Here is a 25,038-nt window from a genome sequence, read left to right on the forward strand (position 1 = left end):
TTCGATTAAAACAATTTTTTTATCAATATGTCAGAAAGTTGCTCAAAGTACACTCGAGACAAATCACATGATTTTTAATCCGTCAAAGGAGAAAACACATAAGCTCGTAATTTGGTACTGCGTACAGTGGTAGCGACTGTCAGTCATACGTGAAACCCATTAATTTTTTTACATTTTAAGTTTAATTTCCATATGAAAAATATAGAAGTATAGCGTGGCGTATAATATATTATAATATAATAATTTTTAGCATAATTTGTTTACTTGCGTCCTATTCGTTGTGTAGACTTAAATGTGCTGGATTCGGCGCATTAAATATGCGCATAAAAGAACGATATAGTAATTAAGATAAAAAAACAATGATTCAACCTCTTTAAATAAATTATATGCTGTCATATTCAACATTTGGAGTATATAACATATTAAAGCCGCATTCGGATAATCGAACAAAAATCGCTCATGGCAGCCACTCTCCCGTGTTTACGCAAGTGTTTTAATCCAGTCAATTATAACTATGAAAATTTTCTGCAACTTTTTGAACTTATTATAACATTACTTTTGTATTTTTGTGCAATTAGTTCAATTTTGAATCTAATAAATGAATTTTATTTTAATTTTTATATCTTGTTACGGTTGCTGTACCTTAGTCTGATTTGAGTCTCGTGACTGACCTGCAGTAGACGCAATAAGCTGCTGCCAGCAGCTGATTTGTGTGGCTCTCGGGAATCCTAGCTTCTTCGGTGTAAATTCTGTAGAAAATGACGAAGTTGAGCGAGTTTTCAACGATGCCGGAAGACGTTGACAGAGGTATGATTGAAGTTAGAGTTTTCTTACAAATATTATTTCCTGTTTGAATTATTCGAGAAAATATCCCTTTTAACATGAATTTGTTGCATACAACATCATGAACATGAATTGCAAAACAACTTCATACACGGAGCTGGGCAGCGCTACTTTGAAATGTAGCGGCGCTACCGCTACATGCTCCAAATGTAGCGGGCGCTACCGCTACACCCTCTAGATTATAGCGAGCGCTACCGCTACAGTAAAATGAAGCGCTGCTACATTAGCCTCTACAATGGCCAAAATTATTGGAAATCTCTAAATATTTATCATTCTGCCATAAGCCATTGGGATTTACTCATAAACATTTAATGATAATAAAACATTTTCAACACGTATCAATGCAACTTTATTGCAATTGACCTAACCGAACTAGTACGGGTTAGATAGGTACAGTACCTAAATAAAAATTAGTTATTTTTATGTTTTACCTTCCCTAGCTTAGCTACATGGATGACTACTTTAATCTAGGTACCAATCTCAAAAATTATCCTCATATTAGTCATATACGTATATAAAATCAGTCTTTTATTTGTATATATATGTGGATTATTTTTGAGATTGGTAGATTAAAGTAGACATCCATGTAGGGAAGGTGAAACATAAAAATAGTTGCGTAAAAATAACTGTAAGCAAACTGAAACATGAAAAAATACCTGCAAGTGGTAACTGCCTAAACTGGTTACAACTTTACAAGTAACAACTAACATGTTGACACTATAGTAACAGGCTGAGGTTGACAACATTACACCAAAATTTTTTGTACAGTTTATTCTGTAATTTATATTATGTATCATGCTGGTTTTTAAATAATATTTAATACTATTAGGATTAAGTAAAATCTAAAGGCTTTGTCTATAAATGTAGGTATGTAGCGGTAGCGCTGTAACGGCAAAACCTTGTATTGCTACTTAAATATGTAGTGGGCGCTACCGCTACATTGCCTCAAATGTAGTGCCGCTACTGCTACTGAAAATGTAGCAGCCGCTACATGTAGCGACGGTAGCGCGCTACTGCCTACTTCTGTTCATGCAATACCATTCTTCCCTAAGTTCCCTTGGAGGCTCAGCCTTGGTGACAGGGTGAAAAGTGTAGTAATCAATTTTCAACTTGAAAATTGATAGATACTTGGAAATTTCAAGTATCTATTTCAGAAAAGAACCAAAAATTTGAAGGTTTACTTTACAAATCTCTGCAAATTTTAGAACTAATTAGGACTAGGTAGTCTAATCCAATAGTCTAACTGCCCATGTGGCCCTGCCCTGCCTGTGATTTTCTGCCAAAAATATGCCATTATAAAAATCAACTGTTCATTTATCTCGGAAATAAATTTAATAATAAAATAATAATGAATTTAATAATAAATTTAATAATAATTAATAAAAATTTATTCATTATATTATATAAGATATGTACATTATTACTATTGGAATTTCAGCTACTTGTGTATCCCTGATGGCTTACTAGGTCCCATAAATTGTTCTACAGTCATTAAGGGCCTATCACAATGACATGAAATAAAAAAAAGTTGCCACCAGATATCTCCATAATGTCAAAATTCAAGAGTTATGCATGCTATTTTTTTCTGAATTTTTGAGTGCTGTTTTAGCTGTTTTCCTGGTCATTGATAGAAAAATAAACTCTAAAAATTGTTTGAGGTTTTTTCATGTTAGCCCTACCTAAATTTTATCTTTACATTTAATTTCAACCTTAGTTTTAATTTAACATGTTAATTCAAGATGTGTTTATTTTAATTTTGCATAATTTTGCTTCCTAGTTGAAAACAACTTGCAATAGGAGCTTGACAATTTATGGGCATTGGCAATGGTTGAAGCCTCAAAGTTTGGTATAAATCTCAAAGTACTAAGTCCATTTCTTCAAAAGTTATTAGGAAAAACGGAAAATTGTTTCTTTAAAGGCTTGTGCCACAAGTGCATATAAAAATTTATATCAGTTATGGAAAACGTGTTCTGTTCCAATTTGTTCCTTGAAAATTGTACAGAAAGAGGCCATGTTCCTATCAACTGATATGGATAGAATTATTAAAAATAATATATTCTCTAGGAAAGGTTTGCTCTATTTGAGTCTTTTACCCTATTTTTCTTTAGACTTTTAATGGACTGAATACATTTGGTTCACTCTTTTCTTGATTTATTTCAATATTTATTACAAGGATCAGCTATTGCTTTAAGTCAACTTGTTTTTAAAATTCATTTTAACATTGATTTCCTATGTTGTCAGGCTCAGCGGGCGCTACAAGCCTGCTGGCTCAGCGAGCCAATGAGGTCCTGAAAGAGAAAATCAACTGGCCTTCATATCTACAGTTAGTAGTTTAATTAGCTGGTTATTGCTTTAATAATTTTAATTTTCCAATATTTTCATCGGTTGAAATTTTTGAAACTCTTGCATAAGGATTGTTCTAAATTAAGCTGGGTTTTTACTTTTTATGGGCAAAAATTATTTGTTGTCATAAAACTGTTGTGTTATCCATATTGTGACTGATTTGACAGGGTACACTAAGTCTCGGCTCCAACCTGATCTGAGTATTAAATGTACAAATGAGCTTTCAAAATCTTGAAAATGAGCTAAAATGTATTCTAAAATCTTTACAATGTTAGGACTGGAAGTAAACCTCAAAATGGTCATGAATATTTCTTATGCTCTACAACTGCACACATTTCTGTAAATTACATTGACACTTGTTTTTTCCTTTCCATTAGCTTAATTTATGTCCAAAATTATACACTTCATAATATATATCTCATTTGAAGATTTTTTATTATGTTCAACTTTCAGTACGTATGGGTAGAACCTGCTATAGCAGAATTAATTTTGTACAGTTTTACTATATATATTATTCCTTCCTAAAAACCTTAACTCATACAATACAGTAAGGGTTCCCAATTCTAGGTTACATTTTTATCAGTTCAACATCACAAAATTTTCTCATCTGCAGGTCCCAGATGATGAGCCAGGAGGACTTTGAAGTGATGAACAAACTGGAAAGTCGTGGATCAGCGAGGGAAACACTGCTTCTGCAGCAACGTCCTCTTGTGGCTAAAACCTTCATTTCTCTGCTGTCTCATGTCAGCAAGGATAGCACCATCCAGTACATCTTGGTGCTACTTGACGAGTTGATCTCCGTGAGGAATATTTAATATTCTATGAAAATGTACTTAATTTAAGGTTGCAGCCTGCATGGAACATTTCTTTCTCTTGTTTAAGTGTTCCTTCAATGACGAAGACTTGACGAGTTAATCTCCGTGAGAAATATTTAATCTTCTATGAAAATGTACTTAAATTAAGGTTGCAGCCTGCATGGAACATTTCTTTCACTTGTTCAAGTGTTCCTTCAATGACAAAGACCTGTTTGTTATATTTTTATATGTAATTATCTTGCTACCTGACTTAAAAGACCTGTATACCTGACCTTTAAATGTAAGATGAATAATTTAACCTCTGACCATAATTTGTGCTTAATTCAGTTTGTAGCTTCATTCCTGCGTAGTCATAAATTAACTCTTGTTTGTCATGTCATGAATATTTAATTAACAAAGCCCCTAAACAAACCAAGCTCTTTGGATTGACCATTTTACTTTGATTATTTTCACTAAAGCTTCATTGATTACCTTGTTATTCATATAAAAAGACTACAAATAACTTAAGTGCAAAGATTAAAATCTTATTTATGCCACTTATGAGTAGAATTATTCTATGAGTAGGTAGCTATTTCAAACTTTCGTCAGCCATGAAAGAAATACGGTCAAATGACACGATTTCGATCTTCTGTGAACAAGGCACGAAAAGGAAAAGAATCGGCGACAGGCCACATCTGGCCTACACGTCAGCGCCGAGATCAATATGTTATGTTATGTTATGTGTTCAGGAAGATCCTTCTCGTCTGGACATGTTCCGAGAGAACGCTCGCAAGCACAAGGGGGAGAACCAATGGACTGCTTTCCTCAACTTGCTGACTCGTCCTGACCCCTTCACCACCCACATGATCGCCAGGATCCTCTCCAAGATGTGCTGCTGGGGCACTGAGCGCATGGAAGGCTCCGACCTCACCTTCTACCTCACCTGGCTCAAGGATCAGCTCAGGACCACGGTGAGGAATTTATGCCAAGTAATTAGTACTGAATATATAATGTTTAATCTTTATAGTGAGATTTGTATTGTATAGGATAAATGTAAAATATTTAGGCAGTATTGAAAGGCTTCAAGCAATATGAGGAATTTTTGCCAAGTAATTAGTTCTGAATATATAATGCTCAATCTTTATAGTGAGATTTGTATTGTATAGGATAAATGTAAAATATTTAGGCAGTATTGAAAGGCTTCAAGCAATATAAATAAAGTACAACTACAATTACGTACTTCGAAGTATGGATTCTATTCGTGTGATGTTATGGTGATGTCAGAGTTTGCTTCTCTAGAATTCTCGGCTAATTGTCTGTCTATTGAATCCGTTGAAAGAAAATTTACTATGTACATATTTTTTTATTCAACTTAGCACTTAATTTTTCAACGTGTTTGTGAACTAAACATTATTGCCTTCATTATATTCATTGTTGAAAGCTTTCAAAGTTGATCTTATAAAATATATAAGAATGAGGCTCAATAAATGGCTTCAACTACTTATCTCCAGGTGAGAGAAGCTTTATTTTATTTAGATGTTTTAGGAATTTTCATGCATATAGACATGCATTTCTCGTCATTTAGCTTTAAAAGGCTTTAGTGTGTTGTTTTCTCCTGAAATATTTCTTAGAAAATGGAAACTCAGTAGCTTCATCCTCGATTTTTTGTTTGTTCAATTCAATTGTAGTTAGTACACTCCTGAGGGAAGATTCAGAAATTAATTTTATTTAGTTTAGATCTGATCATATGTCGTTACTTTTCATAAATTAGCTTTTTTATTAATCACTTCTTTGAATTTCTTATTAGTGTTTAAAGCCCAACAATGGTCAGCAATTATTTTGAATAAAATTTATTGTTGCTATGATCTGGCAGTGCGTATTTTCTATTCCATAAAGTTTCTGCTCAAAATTTGTGGAAAGAAAACTGTTACTTATGAAAGGCTATTGATGGAAGGAGGCAGAAAAACGAACTAATAACTTAAATCAGTTGTTATAAATAACGAACGAATAACTTACATCAGTTGTTTTTAATATTTACTGCTCGTGTTCACACTTCAACTTGGAACTTTAGGCCGTCTGTCACATCTCTTCCTGCTTGCTTGTAAAATATGCGCTGCGACTTAGATTTATAGTGCAAAATCTCTCCTCCCTTCTCTGTGATATGAAATAGTATTGTTATCATTTGTAGCTGCACATTAACTGCTTCTGCCTGTGATAGTTGAACATACGTGCTTTTATTGATTTAATTCAAACTTTGGTGTATTATAGATCCGCAGATCCATCATGAATTATTTTAGAGTTTAGTGAAACACAACCAGATGGATAAAGAAATAAATTACACTACATGGAATAAACAATTTTTAGATTATGTTTTAGCCTATGTCATTGTGAGTCAACTATGTATCATTATTTGAATTCTTGAAGATCTTGAAATTGTTGGATTTTCAGTTCTCCTTCTCTCTTTCAGGGGACATTTTATTCATTTCAACTGATAAACTGACTGTTGTGAGCTATAATTTATCTTGAGTTGGAATAATCTATTATATGTTTTTTATTTGTTCGTGTTGCTCCAATAACGAAGAAGCAATATTAGTCTCCCATACACATAGTTTGATTAGTTATGAACTGCAGTGTATAAAAAATATGCATCTTCTTTTGACGTGCTTTGCCCTATGCATAGTAGACTCCACATGTTTGGATGTTTATTGTAGCACATGTATAGGTTACTTCCAGAACCATGTTGTGTATGTAGGATGCACGACTTACTAGATAGCTGACTAGTAGCTTCTAGAACGCGAGTCCAGCGTGACTTTGGATTTTTTATGTTAGGATGATTCCATTTTATCCTCAACAGTTCCGCACTGTCAAATTTATAATAGTCAAATCTTACAAACATGATTCCGTTTTCTAGAAGCAAAATAGGCTAGTTGTTTATGTGGAAAAAATAATGTCTAATGTAAAATTTCTATTCTTTTGTGTTGGCTCACCCATATTATAGCGACTCCAAATTTGACTCATTCATGATTTTTTTTTATTTTAAATACTTTAATTCAATTTTACTTCTGAAACAGTTGCCAAAATTTTACCTGGATTTATTATGGATTAAAAAGTTCAAAATTTATCTATCTGTTTACGATTTTATCTGTCATTGCGATTTTACCCAGATTTTTTATTGCTAGTTTATTGCTGCTGCTCTCTTTATTATCCTCTGCTCTGCTGCATCATTTCTTCACACTCGCTATTCCCCCTGTAATTTTTATTCATGATATTTCCACTAATATTCCAATTTTTTTGATGGTCCTTTGTTTATTGCAGTTCTCTAGCCTTCTTATAAAGTTACTTCTCTATTCATAATAACAAGTTTAACTTCGTACTGGTTTGGATTAAGTTCTCTAATTTTGTTTAGTCAAGATTGTGCAGTTTTATGCTAGATTTTGTGTTACAGATTTAATTTTACTTTAATTTCGACTCACTACCGACGATGCCACCTGCTGGTGTTGAGCTTGGTTATAACAAACCATGAATTACTGACATTCTACCATGTCCCACCCTCCCTTAGTTCACTAACATCTGGTCGTTACCGGTGCATAATTTCCCTTTTTATTTGCCGCCGAGTCCTGGTCACGCTGGAAGTTCCTAAGCGTTTTTTTGTCCCACAACCCCGCCTAATTTAGCCTGCATTGCATGTTCCTCCCATCCTTGGTAGCCGGAGCGCGATGCGGACAAAAAGTCCCGCGATGCGGACAAAAAGTCCAAAACCACAACGCCCGCGAGGTCGTCTTCCTACCGCCCGCCCCCCGACGTAAGTTTTCCTGGCCTCAGAGGTGGGTACCCTGCTTGCATGGGCCTATACTTTCAAAAAAAGTTAAGAGATCGTACGTTCATCTGCCAATCATTGACGGCCTTTCAAGTTAAATCTACCAATCATAGACAAGAAAATAAAGCGTAAGTACTTACGTTCACTTAGCGAGTTTGGAAAGTATGGCCCATGGTCTAAAAGCTTGAACCGAATTTACGGCGCTATGTGAAATGTCCTCTCAATTGCATGAATTAAACATCAACTACAATTATTTTTTGTTAGTCGTGTGGTAAGGAAAATTAATTCCATAGTCAAAGTTTTCGATGATGGAGTAAAAGAACAGTTTGTGTTTATGGTTTGTGCTTCAACAGTTCACTTAGTGGCAGTGGCATCATTAGGCTTACTTTTGGTTGACTTTCAGAAGGAAATGTTGAGGAATTTAATATAATGTGGCCTGAATAGAAGTTAAAATATAATTATACAACCAGCGATTATTAAATTGAATTTGATCATAAATCTTGAGGATTTAGACCACCTCTCACTTTCCTTGAAGCCTAATTACGCCGCTGCTTAAATGAATGAAAATCTCATCCTGAATCAATTCCCCACAAATTATATGTGAAATAAATGACTGCTGTCACCCGCCAAATAGTTAGCGTGAAATCCTGCTCAATCGTCAGTCGAAAACTATTAACTAGTCGCTGGTTACTGACCAAATTATTGGTAAGTCTTGCATGTATCGTTCCTTAAATCCCAATTAGAAGTTTTCGATTTCAAAATATCTGAATCATTGCTGGTGTTGATTGAAAATTTCTGTATCAACAGCAATGAATTCTGACTTGCCGCTCTTATCTTACGATCCCTGATGGTGACCTGCTCCATTAACCTATGATTAATAGAAAACACATTCTTGAGAAGAGTTGCTTAACAAGGATCGCAGAAGGTAAGATATAGGTAGTTTCCTTAGTTTAATTGTTACATTGATATTTCTATGGTAATTATTTAATGTTTTATTGCTCAGGGCAACGAGTACGTGCAATGCGTGTGCCGCTGCCTGCAGATGTTGCTGCGCATCGACCCCTACAGAGACGCCTTCTTCAAGCTGGATGGCGTCGTAACCATTGTACAGGTGCTGTATCTTTCTGAAATATATCAACTACCGTAACTCTTTAACATCTTCTCAAGGTGATTTGTCTTCCCAAAATACTTCAACTGCGGGATCATTTCTGCTCTGTTCAGACTATGATTATGTCCATCAGTTATGCCTCATTAGTTCTATTTTTCAACAGGTTCTGGGATCAGGAAAACACAACTTCCAAATTCAATACCAACTGACCTTCTGCCTGTGGGTGCTCACTTTCAACCATGAGATCGCGGAGAAGATGAACAAGTAAGTTTCCTGGCTTCTTCTTGTCGGGGAATTTTATCTCTTGAAAAAAAGCGTGCTTCAGATTTGACTGAAATTTTTTTGCGTTCTAACATAAAAACTAGTTAACCCATTCCCTCTAAGAAAAAAAGTTTTTGGATTGACTTGAAATCGATAATATTTAGTCTTTAGGATGTATATAGAATGTTTTTTTATTGTGAAACAAATTATTTACCTTTATCATATGACATACGAGCTACAAGGAAGATGCGAGTACAAAATATATCTTATTCAGTTTAGAATTAATTATTGAGTTGATAACAAATTTTGTCAGGTATTTCTTCCCAATGAGGCTTAATTTCATTTTAATCGAGTAAAATACCATATCACTGAAAGAAATCATTGCAAATGATAAGGAGGAAAGCAATGCACTCCTAAGTCAACGCTGCATATGCAGCATTTTATTCTCATTTGCTTTCTGATCTATACCAAAAGGCTCCCTCAAGCTATTTTATATCGCTAAATTGTGTACCAAAATCGTAAATACTTATCTTTTGTCACCTTTTACACTCGTGTTTCATAAATTTGCTTTTCATTTGTTGTATGAGAGGCCGCGAGGCCACAATCTCCAATTTATGCTCGATTTATCTACATTAACAGCCGTGCAATGCAACCACTTCATAATGTTATCAAATCTGTCTTATCTCATAAAAACATCTGCAGACTTCGACCAATTTATTGCCTTACTAGAAAGAAGATTATACACTCTCAATAACAATATTAAAATGATTACTCGTAATTTGTATATATCCATATTCATATGAGGCCAATTTCTATTTATTGAGCACTCAGTCACTTCATCACTTACCGTAATTGCCGCAAAATGATCACTTCGTTCGCAAACAATTCAACAAGCTCTTCTGGGGAATACAACGAATATGCGGTATAATTTACTTTTGCCTTAATAATAAAACGTCTTAGTAATGCGTATTAAAATGACGGGCTTTTCTGTATTCACCTTGTTTGTTTTTATTTAATGTTCTAAGATTTCATTCAGAGAGCGAGATTCGTAAAATAGTCACATGAAGATATTTGTACTCGAATCCTTCTAGCGGTAGCATACGGTACCACCACAGTACATAGCACGATATTAAATTCAGCATAGCGTGTGAGATTCGTGTGAATAATTTCAGTTAACTACATCAAACTTTACTTACATAACTATTACTTTAAATTTACCTCTATTACCAGGCAACATTGGAGCCTGGACTTGGTAGAAGGCTTGCATGTATGGTAAACTAGTTTTCACGCAGCCCTTTTCAATTGAGAAAATTTTATTTACGAGTATGTACCGCTAAGAGGATGGCGGGACAGCTTTATTTATGGTACCGCTAGGAGGGAATGCGTTAATCACTCGTCTGCCCGGTTGCTCGAGACGTTTGCTTGGATTGATATTGATTGCTTTATGCAGGTATGGAGTTATTCCAACTCTGGGTGACATTTTGTCCGAAAGCGTCAAGGAAAAGGTGACTCGCATCACGCTCGCTGTGTTCCGCAACCTCATTGAGAAACCACAGGACAGCATCATCTCTCGCGACAACTGCATCCAGATGGTGCAGTGCAAGGTGAACCATCTATACGGTGAAGTAAAATGCAAGCCATCCTTGTGGATAATTTCTCTGCAAGGCATCCTTATGATTACCTATCATGAATGCAATCATCAAAACAGGAACTGTGCTCTTGTATCGCTGTACTTTAGTAAAAGTTTAACTTGGTTCTGTTACTCATAATGTACCCAAATTGCGCGCTTCCGTTTAATTTGTCAATTATTTCAATTTATTTCTGTACTAGTTACTCGTCGATATTGTAGGCCGTTTGCCTACACAACAATAATGCTATTTAAACCAATTATTTTTTGCCTAGGTTTTGAAGCAGCTTGAAATCTTGGCCCAACACAAGTTCGACGATGAAGACATTACTGCTGACATTGAGTTTCTCAACGACCGTCTGCAAACCTCAATCCAGGATTTGAGGTTAGTTTTTAGTAGTCAACTTCTCGGCAAGTAGCAAGAGTTCTTCATTAACAAACTTTCCTTTCATTTTAATTTATGAATTATACCTTAAGATAAGTAAAAACTATAATTATAGAACGTGCCACTTATTCTATGGTGTAAATGTAGTATGAACGTGGTAACAATTTATCGAGTGAGTTATCTTCAATTGATACAACATTGCCTCGTGAATTAATATATAACAACAAATTTCCAGTTTTCGACTCGTGTTGGAGCAATTTTACAAGGCACGGTCTAGCAGGAACACAGTTTATCTCATTACTTCAATTAATATTACTGAGAGTTCTAGGTTTTTATTGATTTAATGTAATAGTAAATTCATAAATCAAAGGATTAACGAGGCTCTTTGAAAATGAATCGGATGAAAAATAAAGCTACCGCATTTGACAGAAACAAAGCTTGCCATCGAGCTAAAAAAATTGAAAAAATCATCACTACTTGAAATAAGTTAGATCCTTTATGTTGACCTTAATAAATTATCAGAAATGGACAACTTTGTTCAGGATAATGCACACATAGTTATTTTTCAGCGTTGTGGTCATGTTTTCAGAAACGATTCGTAAATGTATGCAAAGTTATTACCGTAAACATTGCGTGTGTAATTGCTTTTTTTTAGCTCATTTGAGGAGTACTGCTCGGAGGTGAAGTCAGGCCGCATGGAATGGTCACCGGTGCACAAGAGTGAGAAGTTCTGGCGTGAGAACTGCCACCGCCTCAACGAGAAGAACTACGAGCTCCTCAAGATCCTCATCCAACTGATGGAGACAAGCACCGACCCCCTCGTGCTGTCAGTGGCTTGTCATGATATCGGCCAATACTCTCGGCACTACGCCGCGGGCAAAAAGTTAGTATCCATGCTTGGAGTCTTCTCGATGAAGGCGCATAACTCAATCGATGTTCAGAACTAGCGGGATCTCGAATACCATGTACTAGCTATTGATATGCTAAATTAATTATTCAGATAAAATTTTCCTCAAATTCTTCCAAAATTGTCAATATAATGTGGTATAATATTACGGTACATTAGGTTTATGCACGATGGGCACCTGTAAGAGAATAAAAAATTTTTAGTGCTAGAACGAATGTACGCCTTATCTCTAATGCAAGGGCGCGGTATTCAAGAATTGTGTGATATAAGTAAAGAAAACTCCCATTTGAATTTAAACATTTCTATTACGCAAAAGATGTTTTGACGAGAGACTTCTTAGAAAGAAACGCGCCGGTGAATGTTAGGCGCTAATGTATTGGTATGTACAGGGTGTTAGAGCAGCTGGACGGCAAGCAGTGCGTGATGGCTCATCTCTCACACAGCGACCCTAATGTTCGTTACGAGGCGCTCCTCGCTGTGCAGAAGCTCATGGTTCACAATTGGTGAGTTGGGAGACTTTACAAGGCAATTGCGTATAATTTATATCCTGGAGGACTCTCTTCAGTGTGTTTTTTGCTCACAAGTTTATTCGTTAGTATTACATATGCGAAGTTTATTTTTATAGCATTTTTTTTCTGACCTGCTGAACTATTCGCAATTCTTTTAATTGCAATAAAGTGATAAAGTGAATATGCAAGTAAGAATCCTGTATGGTGACCCCCAGCTATTATGGTCGACTAATTTAGTATTGAAGGATCAGGCCATCATACGCCGAAAGGCATAAATTTTTTGTTGAACTTGAGACCATCGCCTGCGGTCAAGTTAGGTTCCTATCTGCCCCCATGAATTTAGAGTACTGCCTGTTTAAGTTTGATTTTTGTGAAGAATTCGCATAGCGTTCCAAGAATTGGTAACGAGAAGTTATACTTTCCTACGATTTCTCGGTTTAGTAAAATGTACTGTCAGCTTAAGATTTCATTGGTCCGTGTCTATTAGTACGATTTAGATCTACTGTAGAACAATTTTTAAGTGAGATTCTGAAGATTTTTAATTTTTCCTTTTTGGATTCTACTAAATCCTAAGAGTAATTTGATGATTGAATATCACGAAATTTTGGTGAATCATCTTTGGAACGGGGCGAATAAGTTAATGATGCATTTTGTGAAACGTGTGTCAAGGCGGTGCAAAAAATTATTACAATGGGAAATTTTGCCTAGAACCAATCAATATATCAATTTGCCTTTTAACCCCTAAGCTTAATACGGAAGTCGCCAAAAATTCTGTGAAATGAAACAACTTTTTGTTTCAGGGAGTATCTCGGCAAACAAATCGAGAAGGAGAGTGAAAAACCGTAAACAGGCGCCCGATAACTTGCTACGAGCGCACCATCAAAGGAGGACGAGGCACTGGACTCTTCAATAAATTTTTAGTCTACCGCGTTTGAACGTAGTAATACGGTATCATTGAAAGACACATTCCGTGAATTATATGTTTTGTAGTGTTTACAAGTCTGCGAGGTGTGAACCAAGACAGGTTTTAATAGTCAGCTTCGTTCGTGGAATGCAGTGCATCGTGTAGCCACTTCTGTTTTGCAGTCGCTGACCTTAGATGCGATTGAATTTGTGTCCGTCGTTTGAAATGCTGCACATGTTTAAGATCGTGCCAACTGCGAAACGAGTAAATATAACGATTTTCAGTGCTCAAAGCTTCAAAATCTATTCCATTGGTCGGGAACCAGCAATGCTTGGCGAAAAATTTACAAGTTATGCGGGCTGGTATTGTCGGCATGCCCGGGAGGGGATATTTATCCCCGCATAAGAGAAGATAACTACTTGTTGACCCAAGGCCGCACCTTTTTGTTCATCAGCATTCTAATTATTCATCAAGCGAAAACTCGCAAACCGTAGCTGCATGACCGAAAAATAGAGTATATGTAATTATTCCTTGCGGACGTTTTTTGGGATATCATTTTCTTTTCACCAAAATTGTTTCCACTAGAAAAACCCTTTCAACATGCTTTAAGTGCATGCGTAGTAATTTATTTGTAATATATGTTACATAAAAAATATATCTTAATATGGTGCAATCATTGTTTCATCCTCCGTTCTGCCGTTAAGGAATGAAGTAAAGGCTTTAATTATTTTCAATGATTTTCTTACACAAGTTAAAGCACTATTAATCAGAACTTATGATACTCGGCATTAAATGAATATCACAAAATGTAAGACATTCCTCTACACAGCTCCCGTAGAACTATGTTAATTTTTATTCCTGGTCACTATTATTTAAATTTTCAATAAGTTTAATTCAGAGGTCATAATCAGATCGAAGGTGACTAACGCAATGTTTACATCACACGTGCCGAAGGTGACACTCCACACGAATGCTTCAAGAAAAAAAATATTCTTCATTCCTTCCTTTGGTTTCCCATCAGCGTCTCCGTAGAATACTCTACAATAATTAACTAACGACATCCCATCATCGTAACTTCAAACTCCAAGTTAGCTTGAGGAGGAATCTCAGGCGGCGCACCCTTCTTCCCGTACCTAAACAATAATATTTGCATCAGACATTGTACAGAATCGATAAATCAAAGAAACTCCTAGTTGCAAAACATGAATCACTGACTTGACTTTCATTCATACTAATGGCAGTAGGACAGCAAAGTGCGATCATTTCTCGTAATAAACATTTCTCATCACATTATAATGAAATTATAGTCCTATATTGATGTTACTTTAATAATCTAAATGTTATCACTCACGCCATGGCGCTGGGGATCGAGAGCTTCCTCTTGCCGCCAACTTTCATGCCGATAAGCCCGACATCCCAACCCTGGATGACTTCTCCCCGTCCCAGAACAAACTTGAGAGGTGTGCCGGACAGCTGCGAGTCGAAGATCTTGTTGTTGCTCTTCAAGCGGCCCACATAGTACATGGACACCTGCAAGGATAGTTCAGGTTCAACAACGCTCAGGGACTTTGGTTTTTCGTGAGTTTAATAAATATAACATTTGAAATGTTTAAATTAGCCTGCTTTAAGGCATTGGCAGAATAAAATCTTACCAATTCACTTTTCAGAATCCTAAGAAATGCACAATTGTCGGAAATGAATACTCTATGTATCAAAGTAAATTAAAAAAGTCCTACTTCAAAATTCAATAAGACAACAGCAGTTATCACAAACATACATAATAGAACTAAAACACTCACATTGGAGCCTTTCCTGGCAGCTTCTCCAGTTCCCACAGTAATGTCCTCGATCATCACGCCGCCAGAGCGCATTTGTTCTGAAGTGAAGAAGTGTTAGGCGCTATAATATTACGACAGCCATCACGTAGCCTTAACTTGTATTCCACCAACTTAATAAACGTCAACCTTAACCTACACAACACTAACTTGACTAACGCATATAAACCGAAGTGTATTTAAGGAAACTACCGATCAATGACAGAGGTCATAATTATTACTCGATTGATAAACCACAGATCGCATTAAGATGCCACAAATTTAAGATCGTCAAGTTTAACTACATGCATTTGTATGTTCAAAACTATCACTGGACAATAAACTAGGCTCGACTCTGCTTACTGGACACTCACTTTTGTTGGGTGTAGCGTCATCCTGAAGGAAAACACGAAAGTTAGTTAGCAAAATACTCAACAATTAAGCTACCATACACAGAAATAATGCTTACGTATAAAGGAAAATATTGTCTCCAGTGTAATTGGTAATAATGAACAATTTTTAATCAGCTGTGTAATTTTCTAAAAAAGAGATCGTCGATTTTTTACACGCCGTGCTAGTTGTTTTTTAGGAGTTACTTTTTGAATGGAAGACTAGTTTCTAAACGCTCTATAGCACAATGTATATTCATTGAACGAGTTGTATATTGTAATGTATGTATAAATAAGATTCAATGTATATTCATTGATGTACATTATTTGAAGTTTCTAGCTGTAAATGCTTCACCCCCAAAGAGATAAATAGTGATCTAACTTGTACCACAGCTCATTTCATGAATACCAGTTTGGGACTACTCACTGCGGTTGCTTTGGGAGTTTCTTTCTGAGATTCCTTGTGTTGTTTCTTCTTCTCGGATTTTGGCGTCTTGGCAAGCACGTCTTCAGTTTTCCCCACTTTAGCTGCCTTGGCTTTGTTTTCCTTTGGAGACTTGTCCTTGGACGGGGTCTTTGTTCCAGTAACAGCCTTGTCATCTTTAGTGGGGCTCTTCTTAACGGGAGTTTTCTTCTTGTCTTTGTTGGCATTCTTTACAGCTTCGAGCTGTAAAGCTTTGAGAGTTCCATTGGCAACTGAAGAGACATCTTTCTTCTTCTGCTTCTGATTTTCCGATACTCCATTCATCTTTGACTTGATTTCTGCAATAGTTCACATAATTAATATGTTATCGTAGTATTATTTTTAAGAGTGACCCATCACAAGAGAAATACAGATTCTACACGAATGATATTGGAGATTAGTTACCAAAAATTAAGGAAATTGAAATGCACCTAGAGCAACAATTGGCAAATGATGACAAACACGAAAAAATTCAACAGGCACGGATTGACATCATTCCAACACACTTGCTGATAACAAATGGAAGTAGTTTCCGAAAACTGCATTACCTCGAGCTTAAAACCACACTAATCACGAAAAAATTACTCTTGATATTAAGAATTAAATATTCTTTTGGCGTTTTAGTCAGCTGCGATATGCAGAAAAAAATTAATCACAACGGGTATATTGCAGTTCAGTCAGGATCGCTCAACGATTCGGTGGGGGCACGATACTCCATATTCTTCTCTCACCACTTGTAAAGCTCATTTCAAAATTGCGCTCTTTTCAACATTTTATTCAATGCAAAGAATATTTTCTATTTCAACTGCTTTTAGTGGAGACGCAGATTCAGAATATTTCCTTTTAGCAAGTCACTAAAAAATTATCGGTAGTTTCCGATATATTTTTAACATTTAAATTTATTGCAGTAATTACGGAACTTAAGCCAAACCTATCTTAGATAAAAATAAATATCTATCAATATCATTGATTTGACGGTAAGTAAAACCTAGGTATTTTTACCAGAAGCACAGCAAAAGAACTGGGCTGCCCACGTTGAACGATCATCTCGCCTTCAAGAATAGTGTGAATATTGCATGTCGTTAGGCTATAACAATGGGACTCAAGCTTTGAGACAGGTAAATGACCAACCTTTTACGATCTCCTCCTCTTCGGCGTCTTCGGAATCATCATCCTCGTCTTCCTCCTCATCATCATCATCATCGTCTTCCTCATCGTCATCCTCGTCATCATCATCGGAGTCGAGAGTGTCATCATCGAGCTCCTCTTCTTCGCCAAGCAGCTCCTCCCCCATGCTGCTCAAGTCCCCTGTTGGGTTGTATGAGTCGTCATCCTCGTCGTCCTCAGACATGAACGATTCGCCGTTCAGGGCTGCAACAATGGAAGCTTCAGAAATCAGTCAAGTCACTGCACTTGAGAATGGTTCTTCTTTATTAGAACACGGATATTTACGCAGTTTCAACTCAAGCACACGCTATAAAGAAATATTAATAACAAAGTTTTAGTAACAAAAGAAGCATGATGGCAACAACATGTAAACTGGGGTCCATAAGCGAACTTTCTTGTGCCAAATACTGATAATAGTTTTCAACTAGCGGCTCTCATTGAAGAAGGGAAGAAAAAAGCAGTATTAGCAACAAGAAAAGAGCACGGAACACGCGACAGAAAGCAAGTTTAAAAGAGTCCTACAAACAGAAATGAAGCCACGACAGAGATGTGATATGAGCTTTACGTCAGACTGCACAAGAAAAATGACATTATTAGAAACAAATCCACATAACGTTCACGCTTATACGAGACAAGTGCAATGCTTAGAAACCCTTCCAAATAAATTAACAGTTCTCAGAACTTGTATACATAAGTTACAAAAACAAAACAAAAAATTAAAAATAAATATCCACTAGGAAATAATGATCGCATCAAGCACTTTTGTCTAACTATCAATAGTTACATTTCATGCCTCAAGCAACTAAGAAAGATACAAAAAAGAAGTCTGTTGTTTAAATGCCCAGGTAAACCAGAAGCATGAACAGCAATACATAACAATGTTTGCAATTGCAAACCTAATAAATGCTTGCTAAAAATCTTTTGAAAGAAGAACTCACTGAATCGTTGAATCAATGAAAATTGACTGAAATGTAAGACTGGAAATAAAAACTTACAAACTGCTTTTAAATTGAACTAGAATTGGAGGAGATGAAGACATTGGCAGAAAACTTGGCGTATATTGAGAACTGTGTAGCCTTATGCAAGTAACATTATGTTAATCGTTAAGAAGCAAAATAATATACATGCAGGTACCTGGGGAAATTAGGTCATGTCACTTACTGAGGCCTTTTGCTGAGCCATTGGCAAGCTTGGCAGATTTGGCTGGACGTTTAAATTTGTCGGCAACCTCAAGTTTCCTCTTCTTGCGGCCAGAGACCAGTTCAGGCGCTGAAAATATAAATAAATTCAACAGAGAATCTGGATGAACAGATCCAAAACAAATTTTGAAGGACTCATTCACGCTCTTTAGGGTTATTAATTCAGTTCCTTAGACTGAATGCAGAACATAACTAAAGATTTGACTTGACTCGTTAGAAATGATTATCAAGATGGAGCTAAAACTTCAGACCCAAATAATGTTCTGAGATATAAACGATACATAAAACAGCAAACGAGATATTGAAATAGTAATTTTTCACATGCTTTATAATGAACGATCACTATATGCCTTTATGCGATGCCGCAACTGATACATAAGCAAGTAATACATAAGCAGATGTTGAAAATTAGTTGAAAAAATGCATACTAAACATTTTTGACATTACGCTCCTAAAATTATCAGGTTAAGATTTGAACCCTTCTTGGGCTTCATTGGTAGAACTCTATCTACATTCTACACTAAGGCCGATAGTAATGAAAAATTGTGCAGCCTGACAAGAATTAGTAAGCCTTTTCAATTACTCTGACGCCTTAGCCACTGACCATCTTCATCGTCCTCATCACTGCCATCCATGGTGCTCTCCAAGTAGTCCTCATCCAGGTCCTCCAGCTCCTCATCATCCAAATCATCATCGTCTTCAAGACCAGCATAACCAGTCAGACTCACGGGCACTTTGGCACCAGAGGTTGAAAATGCCACCTTATCGCCCTCTGTAGGCAGTCATCATGTAACTTAATATCACAGAATTTGACAATGTTAGACAAAATAACATTGAAGAGACACACATTAATATAATAAGTACAATTACATGATTGATAAATAAGTTCAAATAGGACATGAAATAGCAGACAAGAATGTCAATATATTCATGAAGGGCCATTCCGATCCAGACTAAGAAACATGAATTCAAGGCACTTAATATGAGTTTCTCACGAAGAAATCATTTACAGAATTAAAAAGCATTACTTTGTTTGAATTTATTTGAAATTACGCTTTACCATACAAACTTATCCTAAGCAACAAAACCAAAAAACTAATAAATGAATCTCTTTACAAAGGGACCTTCGGAAATACCCCTTCAAATAAGGTAATCATATACTAACCATATACACAGTATATTAATATGACTTTCTAGTAAATATAACCTGGGCTGATTACCTTTAAACGCAAGATCTAAAGTGGACTGGAAAATGCCATGTTTTACACTCAGATTGGCAACAGTCATTTCCTTGCCCTCAAACTCTAGGATGATCTGAAAATAGACAAAATTCAATCAACTATTTAGACAGACACATCAATAGGTGCATAACAAGGCCATAAGATGTAAAATTATTTTTATATCTTAAGTTTATATCATCAATGCTGGTGGAAGGGATTCCATTGAAATAAATCAGCTCTTCACTGAATGCTATGAATGTTGAATCAAGCTCAAATTCAACAACACAAATTACCTTATTTCAAACGAGTGGCACTTTTTACCAAATTAAACAATTTACAAGCTCAAAATTCAAGAATAAAGGGAAGTTTTTGACATCTTATATGAATATTGAAAATTAATCTATTGACATATGTGAACAGAATTCTGATATACATTAACTTTCCACATCGTTATACTTACTTGAACTATGCCATCATTATCAGAAGCACGGCTAGTGTCTAGAGCAGCTCGAGTCACTTGGATGCCATTTTCAACTTCTTTCTCATACTTCTTTCCAGGCTCCAAGATCAAACCTAGAAAATAAAATAATTTAGTTCAAGAAACGGTATCCCAAGTATACCAAACATTGTGAAAAAATTTGACATCTCTAAAAGACAAACATCAACACTTGTAAAAAGAACTTTTTGCTGAAGGTATATGCATCAAGACGTCTGCTAAAAAAATTGCTGATTAAAACCTTACAACAATTTTACCAACAATATTCTATTTAAATGGTCTCATTGGAGGCTACAAGGTCTGTAACTTCCATCTGATCATAATTAAGGGATCAGTTCTTCCACATTGTACAGTTTTATGCCTTCAGGTGCTGATGCAAATGCATTTTTGACACTTAGTGCAAGTATTAGAGGCATTTTAGTGTAAGCCTCAGCCTCTAAAAAAACAAAGTTGAAAAAGTTTTATAAATATTCCTAGACCCATAACTTGCTCTATGGTCATTCAGGACTAATCACAATGACATTAAGAGCACAATTGTGAAACTTGGAACACTTATGTAAAACAAAAATCTAAGACCCTTGTTTTTTGGGTAACTTTTTGAAAAAAATTAAAGAAGAAATTAAATTTATAGAAAATGGTGAAAAAGAGAGCACTGTAAAAATCTATCTCTTCCTAGGGTTTTCAAGCTACAATACAATCTTTAAGCTACATTTGATGCTTTAAGATTGTATCTAAAGATCATCTGGTCGTTTTTTCAGATTTTTTCAGTCATTCTATTTTTTTATTGTGCTGATTTATTTCAATTTTGACCCCCTCCCCTTCCTTTTTAGCGCATCTTCTTATTTATGAAAAAAATGCACTATTGTGCTTGCCATGTCCATCTGTCCGTCCATGACTTCATGTTTTTGTCAATGAGAAAATGTGCTCTCTGTCACTCACTGCAGTGAGTGCCGAGTTATATTTTTTCAATATATAATCACCCTGTTTTTAGCGCATTTTCTCATTTATGGAAAAAAGGAGCTATTGTGCTCATCATGTCCATCCATCCGTGACTTCTCTTGACAGAGAAAATGCGCTCTGTCATTCACTTCAGTGAGTATTGTTCTATTTTTTCAATACATAATCAAAACAAAAAAGAAATTAAAAAAAATGACCAGATGATCTTTAGGGAGTTTTCTTACAAATTGAATGGTGTATCTCTCAATGCTGTAACTTGAAAATTAGAGATTTTTAAGATAGCATATTTTGGAAATTTTTATTGTTCAGAGGAGCCACATGAGTAAAATTTATTGAAAAAAGAATATGGCCAAAAATTGCTAGATATTGTAGCCCAAACTCTCCCAGTGCCAATTAGTTACATTTAGGATACCAGCACACATTTCAAACTTATTCCTGTCCAGATTAACAGGAATAATAAGCTATAAATGTGACTTTTTGATATTGGTAACACACCAATATCAAACACAATATTGACCAACACAAAAAACATTGCTTTTTTGAATGCACATTGTTTCTAGCTCTCTATTGAATGCAAACACTGCAATTAACATAAATAATGATCTATAAATACCATTTATAAAATGAAAATTTGTAAATATTGTTAGAAAAATAGTCTTTTATAAAAGTTCATAACATCCTTAGGCAAAAATTATTGCATGTACATCCATGGTATTAGCTTTGGTGATTGCATCTTGTTTGTAGCTTTCAAGCGAGTGCAAACACTGACTTAGCAATTAACACTCAATGAGAATTATGACCTATAAATACAGATTTAATTAGAAGAAATCTTTATACACATCGTTTAAAAAAATTTCATTTAATATATTTTTTAAATTTTTATGCATAAACTAGAGCACACACATGTGGTTTGCAGTGTTAGATGCACCTTTTTTGCAGCTACAAATAAGAAAAGAAACCAGAAAAGTAAAAAAAAAAAACATTGCATTGATTTCTTATAAGTTATTGGTGGCATGATTTGTTACTACTTCATTAAGAGTTATTTGTTGAGTTCAACTTAGGGACTAAGTGTCAATTAATTAATACATTTATTAACACGTTTTTCTTAGCTTAGCTTCGCGTTTGTTTGTTTGTTTGTTTATTTGTTTGTTTGTTGTTAAGGGGACCGCCTAACCTAAATTGGAGATAGCCTATAACTCCTAAAGTTATTATCCGATCATCATGAAACTTCACATTCAAACGTAAAATGTAAAAATAAAAACATTTTACTTCTATGAATTTTTCGAAAAAATTGATAGAAAACGTGATATTCATAGAAAACGGAAAAATAACGGTTACTATAGAAAATCTATCTCCTCCCACAAATATCGTCCTACAACATCCAGACACGTATCATTCGATTCGTAAAGACCATATCTTGTCTCTTATACACATCTAGATGTGTATAAGAGTCAGCTACCTATCTGTTATGTGACTTTTCAATGTTTAGAAGATCTGCATTCCTGAAGTGTTTTTGTATATTGAAGCCAGTTAAATGGTCAATATTTAGCTCATTACCTTGCTCTATACAAACTTTATGAAGCTAATGAATAGACTTATCAATAATTGTTTACCCAAAAATCCCTAAGTGGTAAACACTTAGGGAACACTAAGTAAGGCAATAAGTGCCCTTTTTAGCCATCCATTATGATCCATATACTGTTATTGTTAGTAGTCTAATTGCAACATAAAAAAATAACACCTCAAAAAGACAAAAAAGCTGAAAAAATCAAAAAATCAAATAAATCATGGAAAAATCAAAAAAATATTTGATTTTTGATTATTTTAAAAAAATAAAAAAAAATCGCCAACCCTGTTTCCAGAGTACTTACTTAGAGCGGTCAGAGTGCTACATCATACATGACGTAACTTGTACATTATCTGTGATTGGTTGGAGCTTGTTGGCAGGCTGCCCCAAGCTATGTGGTTGTGGGTGATGTTGGGGGCCTTTTTTATTCCCATTTTAATTACCATATAAGGTAACTTACCCACAAAAGGGTTAAAAAGTTATATTTCGTTGGTCATCAAAGTTTATATCAACTACGCGAGTCGAACGAACAATAATAAAATGTAAGACATGTCCAAGACTCCGGGTTGCTTCTGACTCTTCTGCTTGCGACTTGCCGGATATGGAATGTACGGTAATCGTAACTGTGGCTATTAAACATGCAAAATGTAAATAGATGGTATTCAGTGTTGCCATATGACTTTGGAGAAGATTTCTTCTAAAATAAAGTTCAAGATTTCTCATTCACCAAATTTCCGTACCAAGAAAAATCATATATTATTGAAGGATAATTAAAGGCATACTGTACTGAGTATTACGTCTGTTCATCCACAAATTGCTCTTCCGCAGCATAGAATTGCTGGCCGGGATTGCGCTAACACATGCGCAAAGAGAAACAATTCTGATTTGAATGATATTACGCAAACCTATGGCTTTAGAAACCCCATTATGCAGTGAAATTTTCTCAAAAACATGCATCATCCAGAGCGTGGCTTTGCCAGTTGCCACTATGTGCAGCCCAACTTTCAAGATTACATCATAGGGCTAAGCCTAAGACTTAGTCATACTTGCGCCTTTGTTCTGTCCTTCAATGCTAGCTATTAGGCTAAGACTCTTAGCCTAAGAGTATTGAAGGCCAGAACAAAGGAGCAAGTATGACTTTCCCATATTCTTAAACACAGGCTTTCAATTTGTATTCTGTAAAACTTAAATTTTTTGATCAAAACACTGGTCTACATGGATCAAAAGCAATATATATATGAACCACCATTTTAAGAATTACATAGGGTAAACGCGGTATATTCCGACACATTAAGGACACATCGAGAAATGAAAAACTATAAAAAAAACCGTATGCGTTACGCAAGTTCTGTTGCCTTCACATGACTCTCAAAACACTTCACTACGATAGTCTGTACCTATGGTAGTCTGTGCCTATAGTAGTCTGTACCTATGATAGTCTGTACCTATGGTAGTCTGTACCTATGGTAGTCTGTACCTATGATAGTCTGTGCCTATGGTAGTCTGTACCTGTGATAGTCTGTACCTATGATAGTCTGTGCCTATAGTAGTCTGTACCTATAGTAGTCTGTACCTATAGTAGTCTGTACCTATAGTAGTCTGTACCTATGGTAGTCTGTGCCTATAGTAGTCTGTACTTATGATAGTCTGTACCTATGGTAGTCTGTGCCTATAGTAGTCTGTACCTATAGTAGTCTGTACCTATGATCTGTCTCTTATACACATCTAGATGTGTATAAGAGACAGACTTATAGTAGCTACTCAAAATTGAACTTGAGAGAGAGTCTAAAAACTCTCTGCTTTGCCACTATGCAATACATAAAGGCTAAAATAGTTCTTTGTAGCAATGAAGCAGTTGAAGCTGGCTGGTAGTCTTTATTGGCAGACTAGCCTAAGCCCTAAGGAATTAAGAGACGAGGCAGAGACTACAGTCTACAGCCTACAGGCGCTAAGCTAGCTTGCTCTTGAGTTAGACCAGCCGGCATGGTTAGGTACGTTTGCACTTTGCAGAGCTCAAACTCAAAGAACTGCGTGGCAAAAAAAAAAGCATTATTGCATTAGTTTAGCTTTAATTGATAAAAATGACAAATCTTTATACTTTTACTCATATAAACGGATAAAGCAAGACTACAAAGTTACTCACTCCAGAAAGACATGATGGCGAATTGCTGAATTTAATGACGCAGTATGAATGTATAGTATAGTGCATAGGTTCAAACACGTGCGCTGCAGCCGGGTTTACAACGCGAACAAGACTTCTCCAGTGGC

At 35.6% G+C, this 25,038-nt stretch overlaps 2 protein-coding genes across 4 annotated transcripts; one reads left to right on the plus strand and one right to left on the minus strand.

The window, feature by feature from the left end:
- The first annotated feature begins 659 nt into the window (after nt 1-659).
- Nucleotides 660-14,161, plus strand: LOC108682324 (V-type proton ATPase subunit H). 2 transcript variants are annotated; one of them, XM_018171467.2, is made up of 12 exons: nt 660-807; nt 3,085-3,166; nt 3,800-3,986; nt 4,730-4,951; nt 7,687-7,782; nt 8,801-8,908; nt 9,069-9,169; nt 10,617-10,770; nt 11,069-11,178; nt 11,834-12,061; nt 12,475-12,588; nt 13,395-14,161. In XM_018171467.2, exons 1-12 carry the CDS (start codon nt 759-761, stop codon nt 13,438-13,440), a joined length of 1,497 nt encoding a protein of 498 aa, XP_018026956.1. In that variant the 5' UTR covers nt 660-758; the 3' UTR covers nt 13,441-14,161. The 2 variants fall into 2 exon arrangements, with proteins under 2 accessions (XP_018026956.1, XP_018026957.1); XM_018171468.2 differs by lacking the exon at nt 7,687-7,782 and having other exon boundaries at nt 661-807.
- A 61-nt stretch (nt 14,162-14,222) lies between these two features.
- Nucleotides 14,223-25,038, minus strand: LOC108682325 (46 kDa FK506-binding nuclear protein). 2 transcript variants are annotated; one of them, XM_018171470.2, is made up of 11 exons: nt 24,914-25,038; nt 20,211-20,323; nt 19,751-19,844; nt 19,135-19,302; nt 18,493-18,600; nt 17,296-17,472; nt 16,129-16,463; nt 15,687-15,708; nt 15,298-15,374; nt 14,850-15,028; nt 14,223-14,631 (listed from the first exon to the last, which is right to left on the minus strand). In XM_018171470.2, the coding sequence occupies exons 1-11, from the start codon at nt 24,924-24,926 to the stop codon at nt 14,550-14,552; spliced, it is 1,368 nt and encodes a 455-aa protein (XP_018026959.1). In that variant the 5' UTR covers nt 24,927-25,038; the 3' UTR covers nt 14,223-14,549. The 2 variants fall into 2 exon arrangements, with proteins under 2 accessions (XP_018026959.1, XP_018026958.1); XM_018171469.2 differs by having other exon boundaries at nt 17,296-17,535.

The sequence above is a fragment of the Hyalella azteca genome, unplaced genomic scaffold, assembly GCF_000764305.2.
Source record: "Hyalella azteca isolate HAZT.00-mixed unplaced genomic scaffold, Hazt_2.0.2 contig13959, whole genome shotgun sequence".
NCBI classification, from domain to species: domain Eukaryota; kingdom Metazoa; phylum Arthropoda; class Malacostraca; order Amphipoda; family Hyalellidae; genus Hyalella; species Hyalella azteca.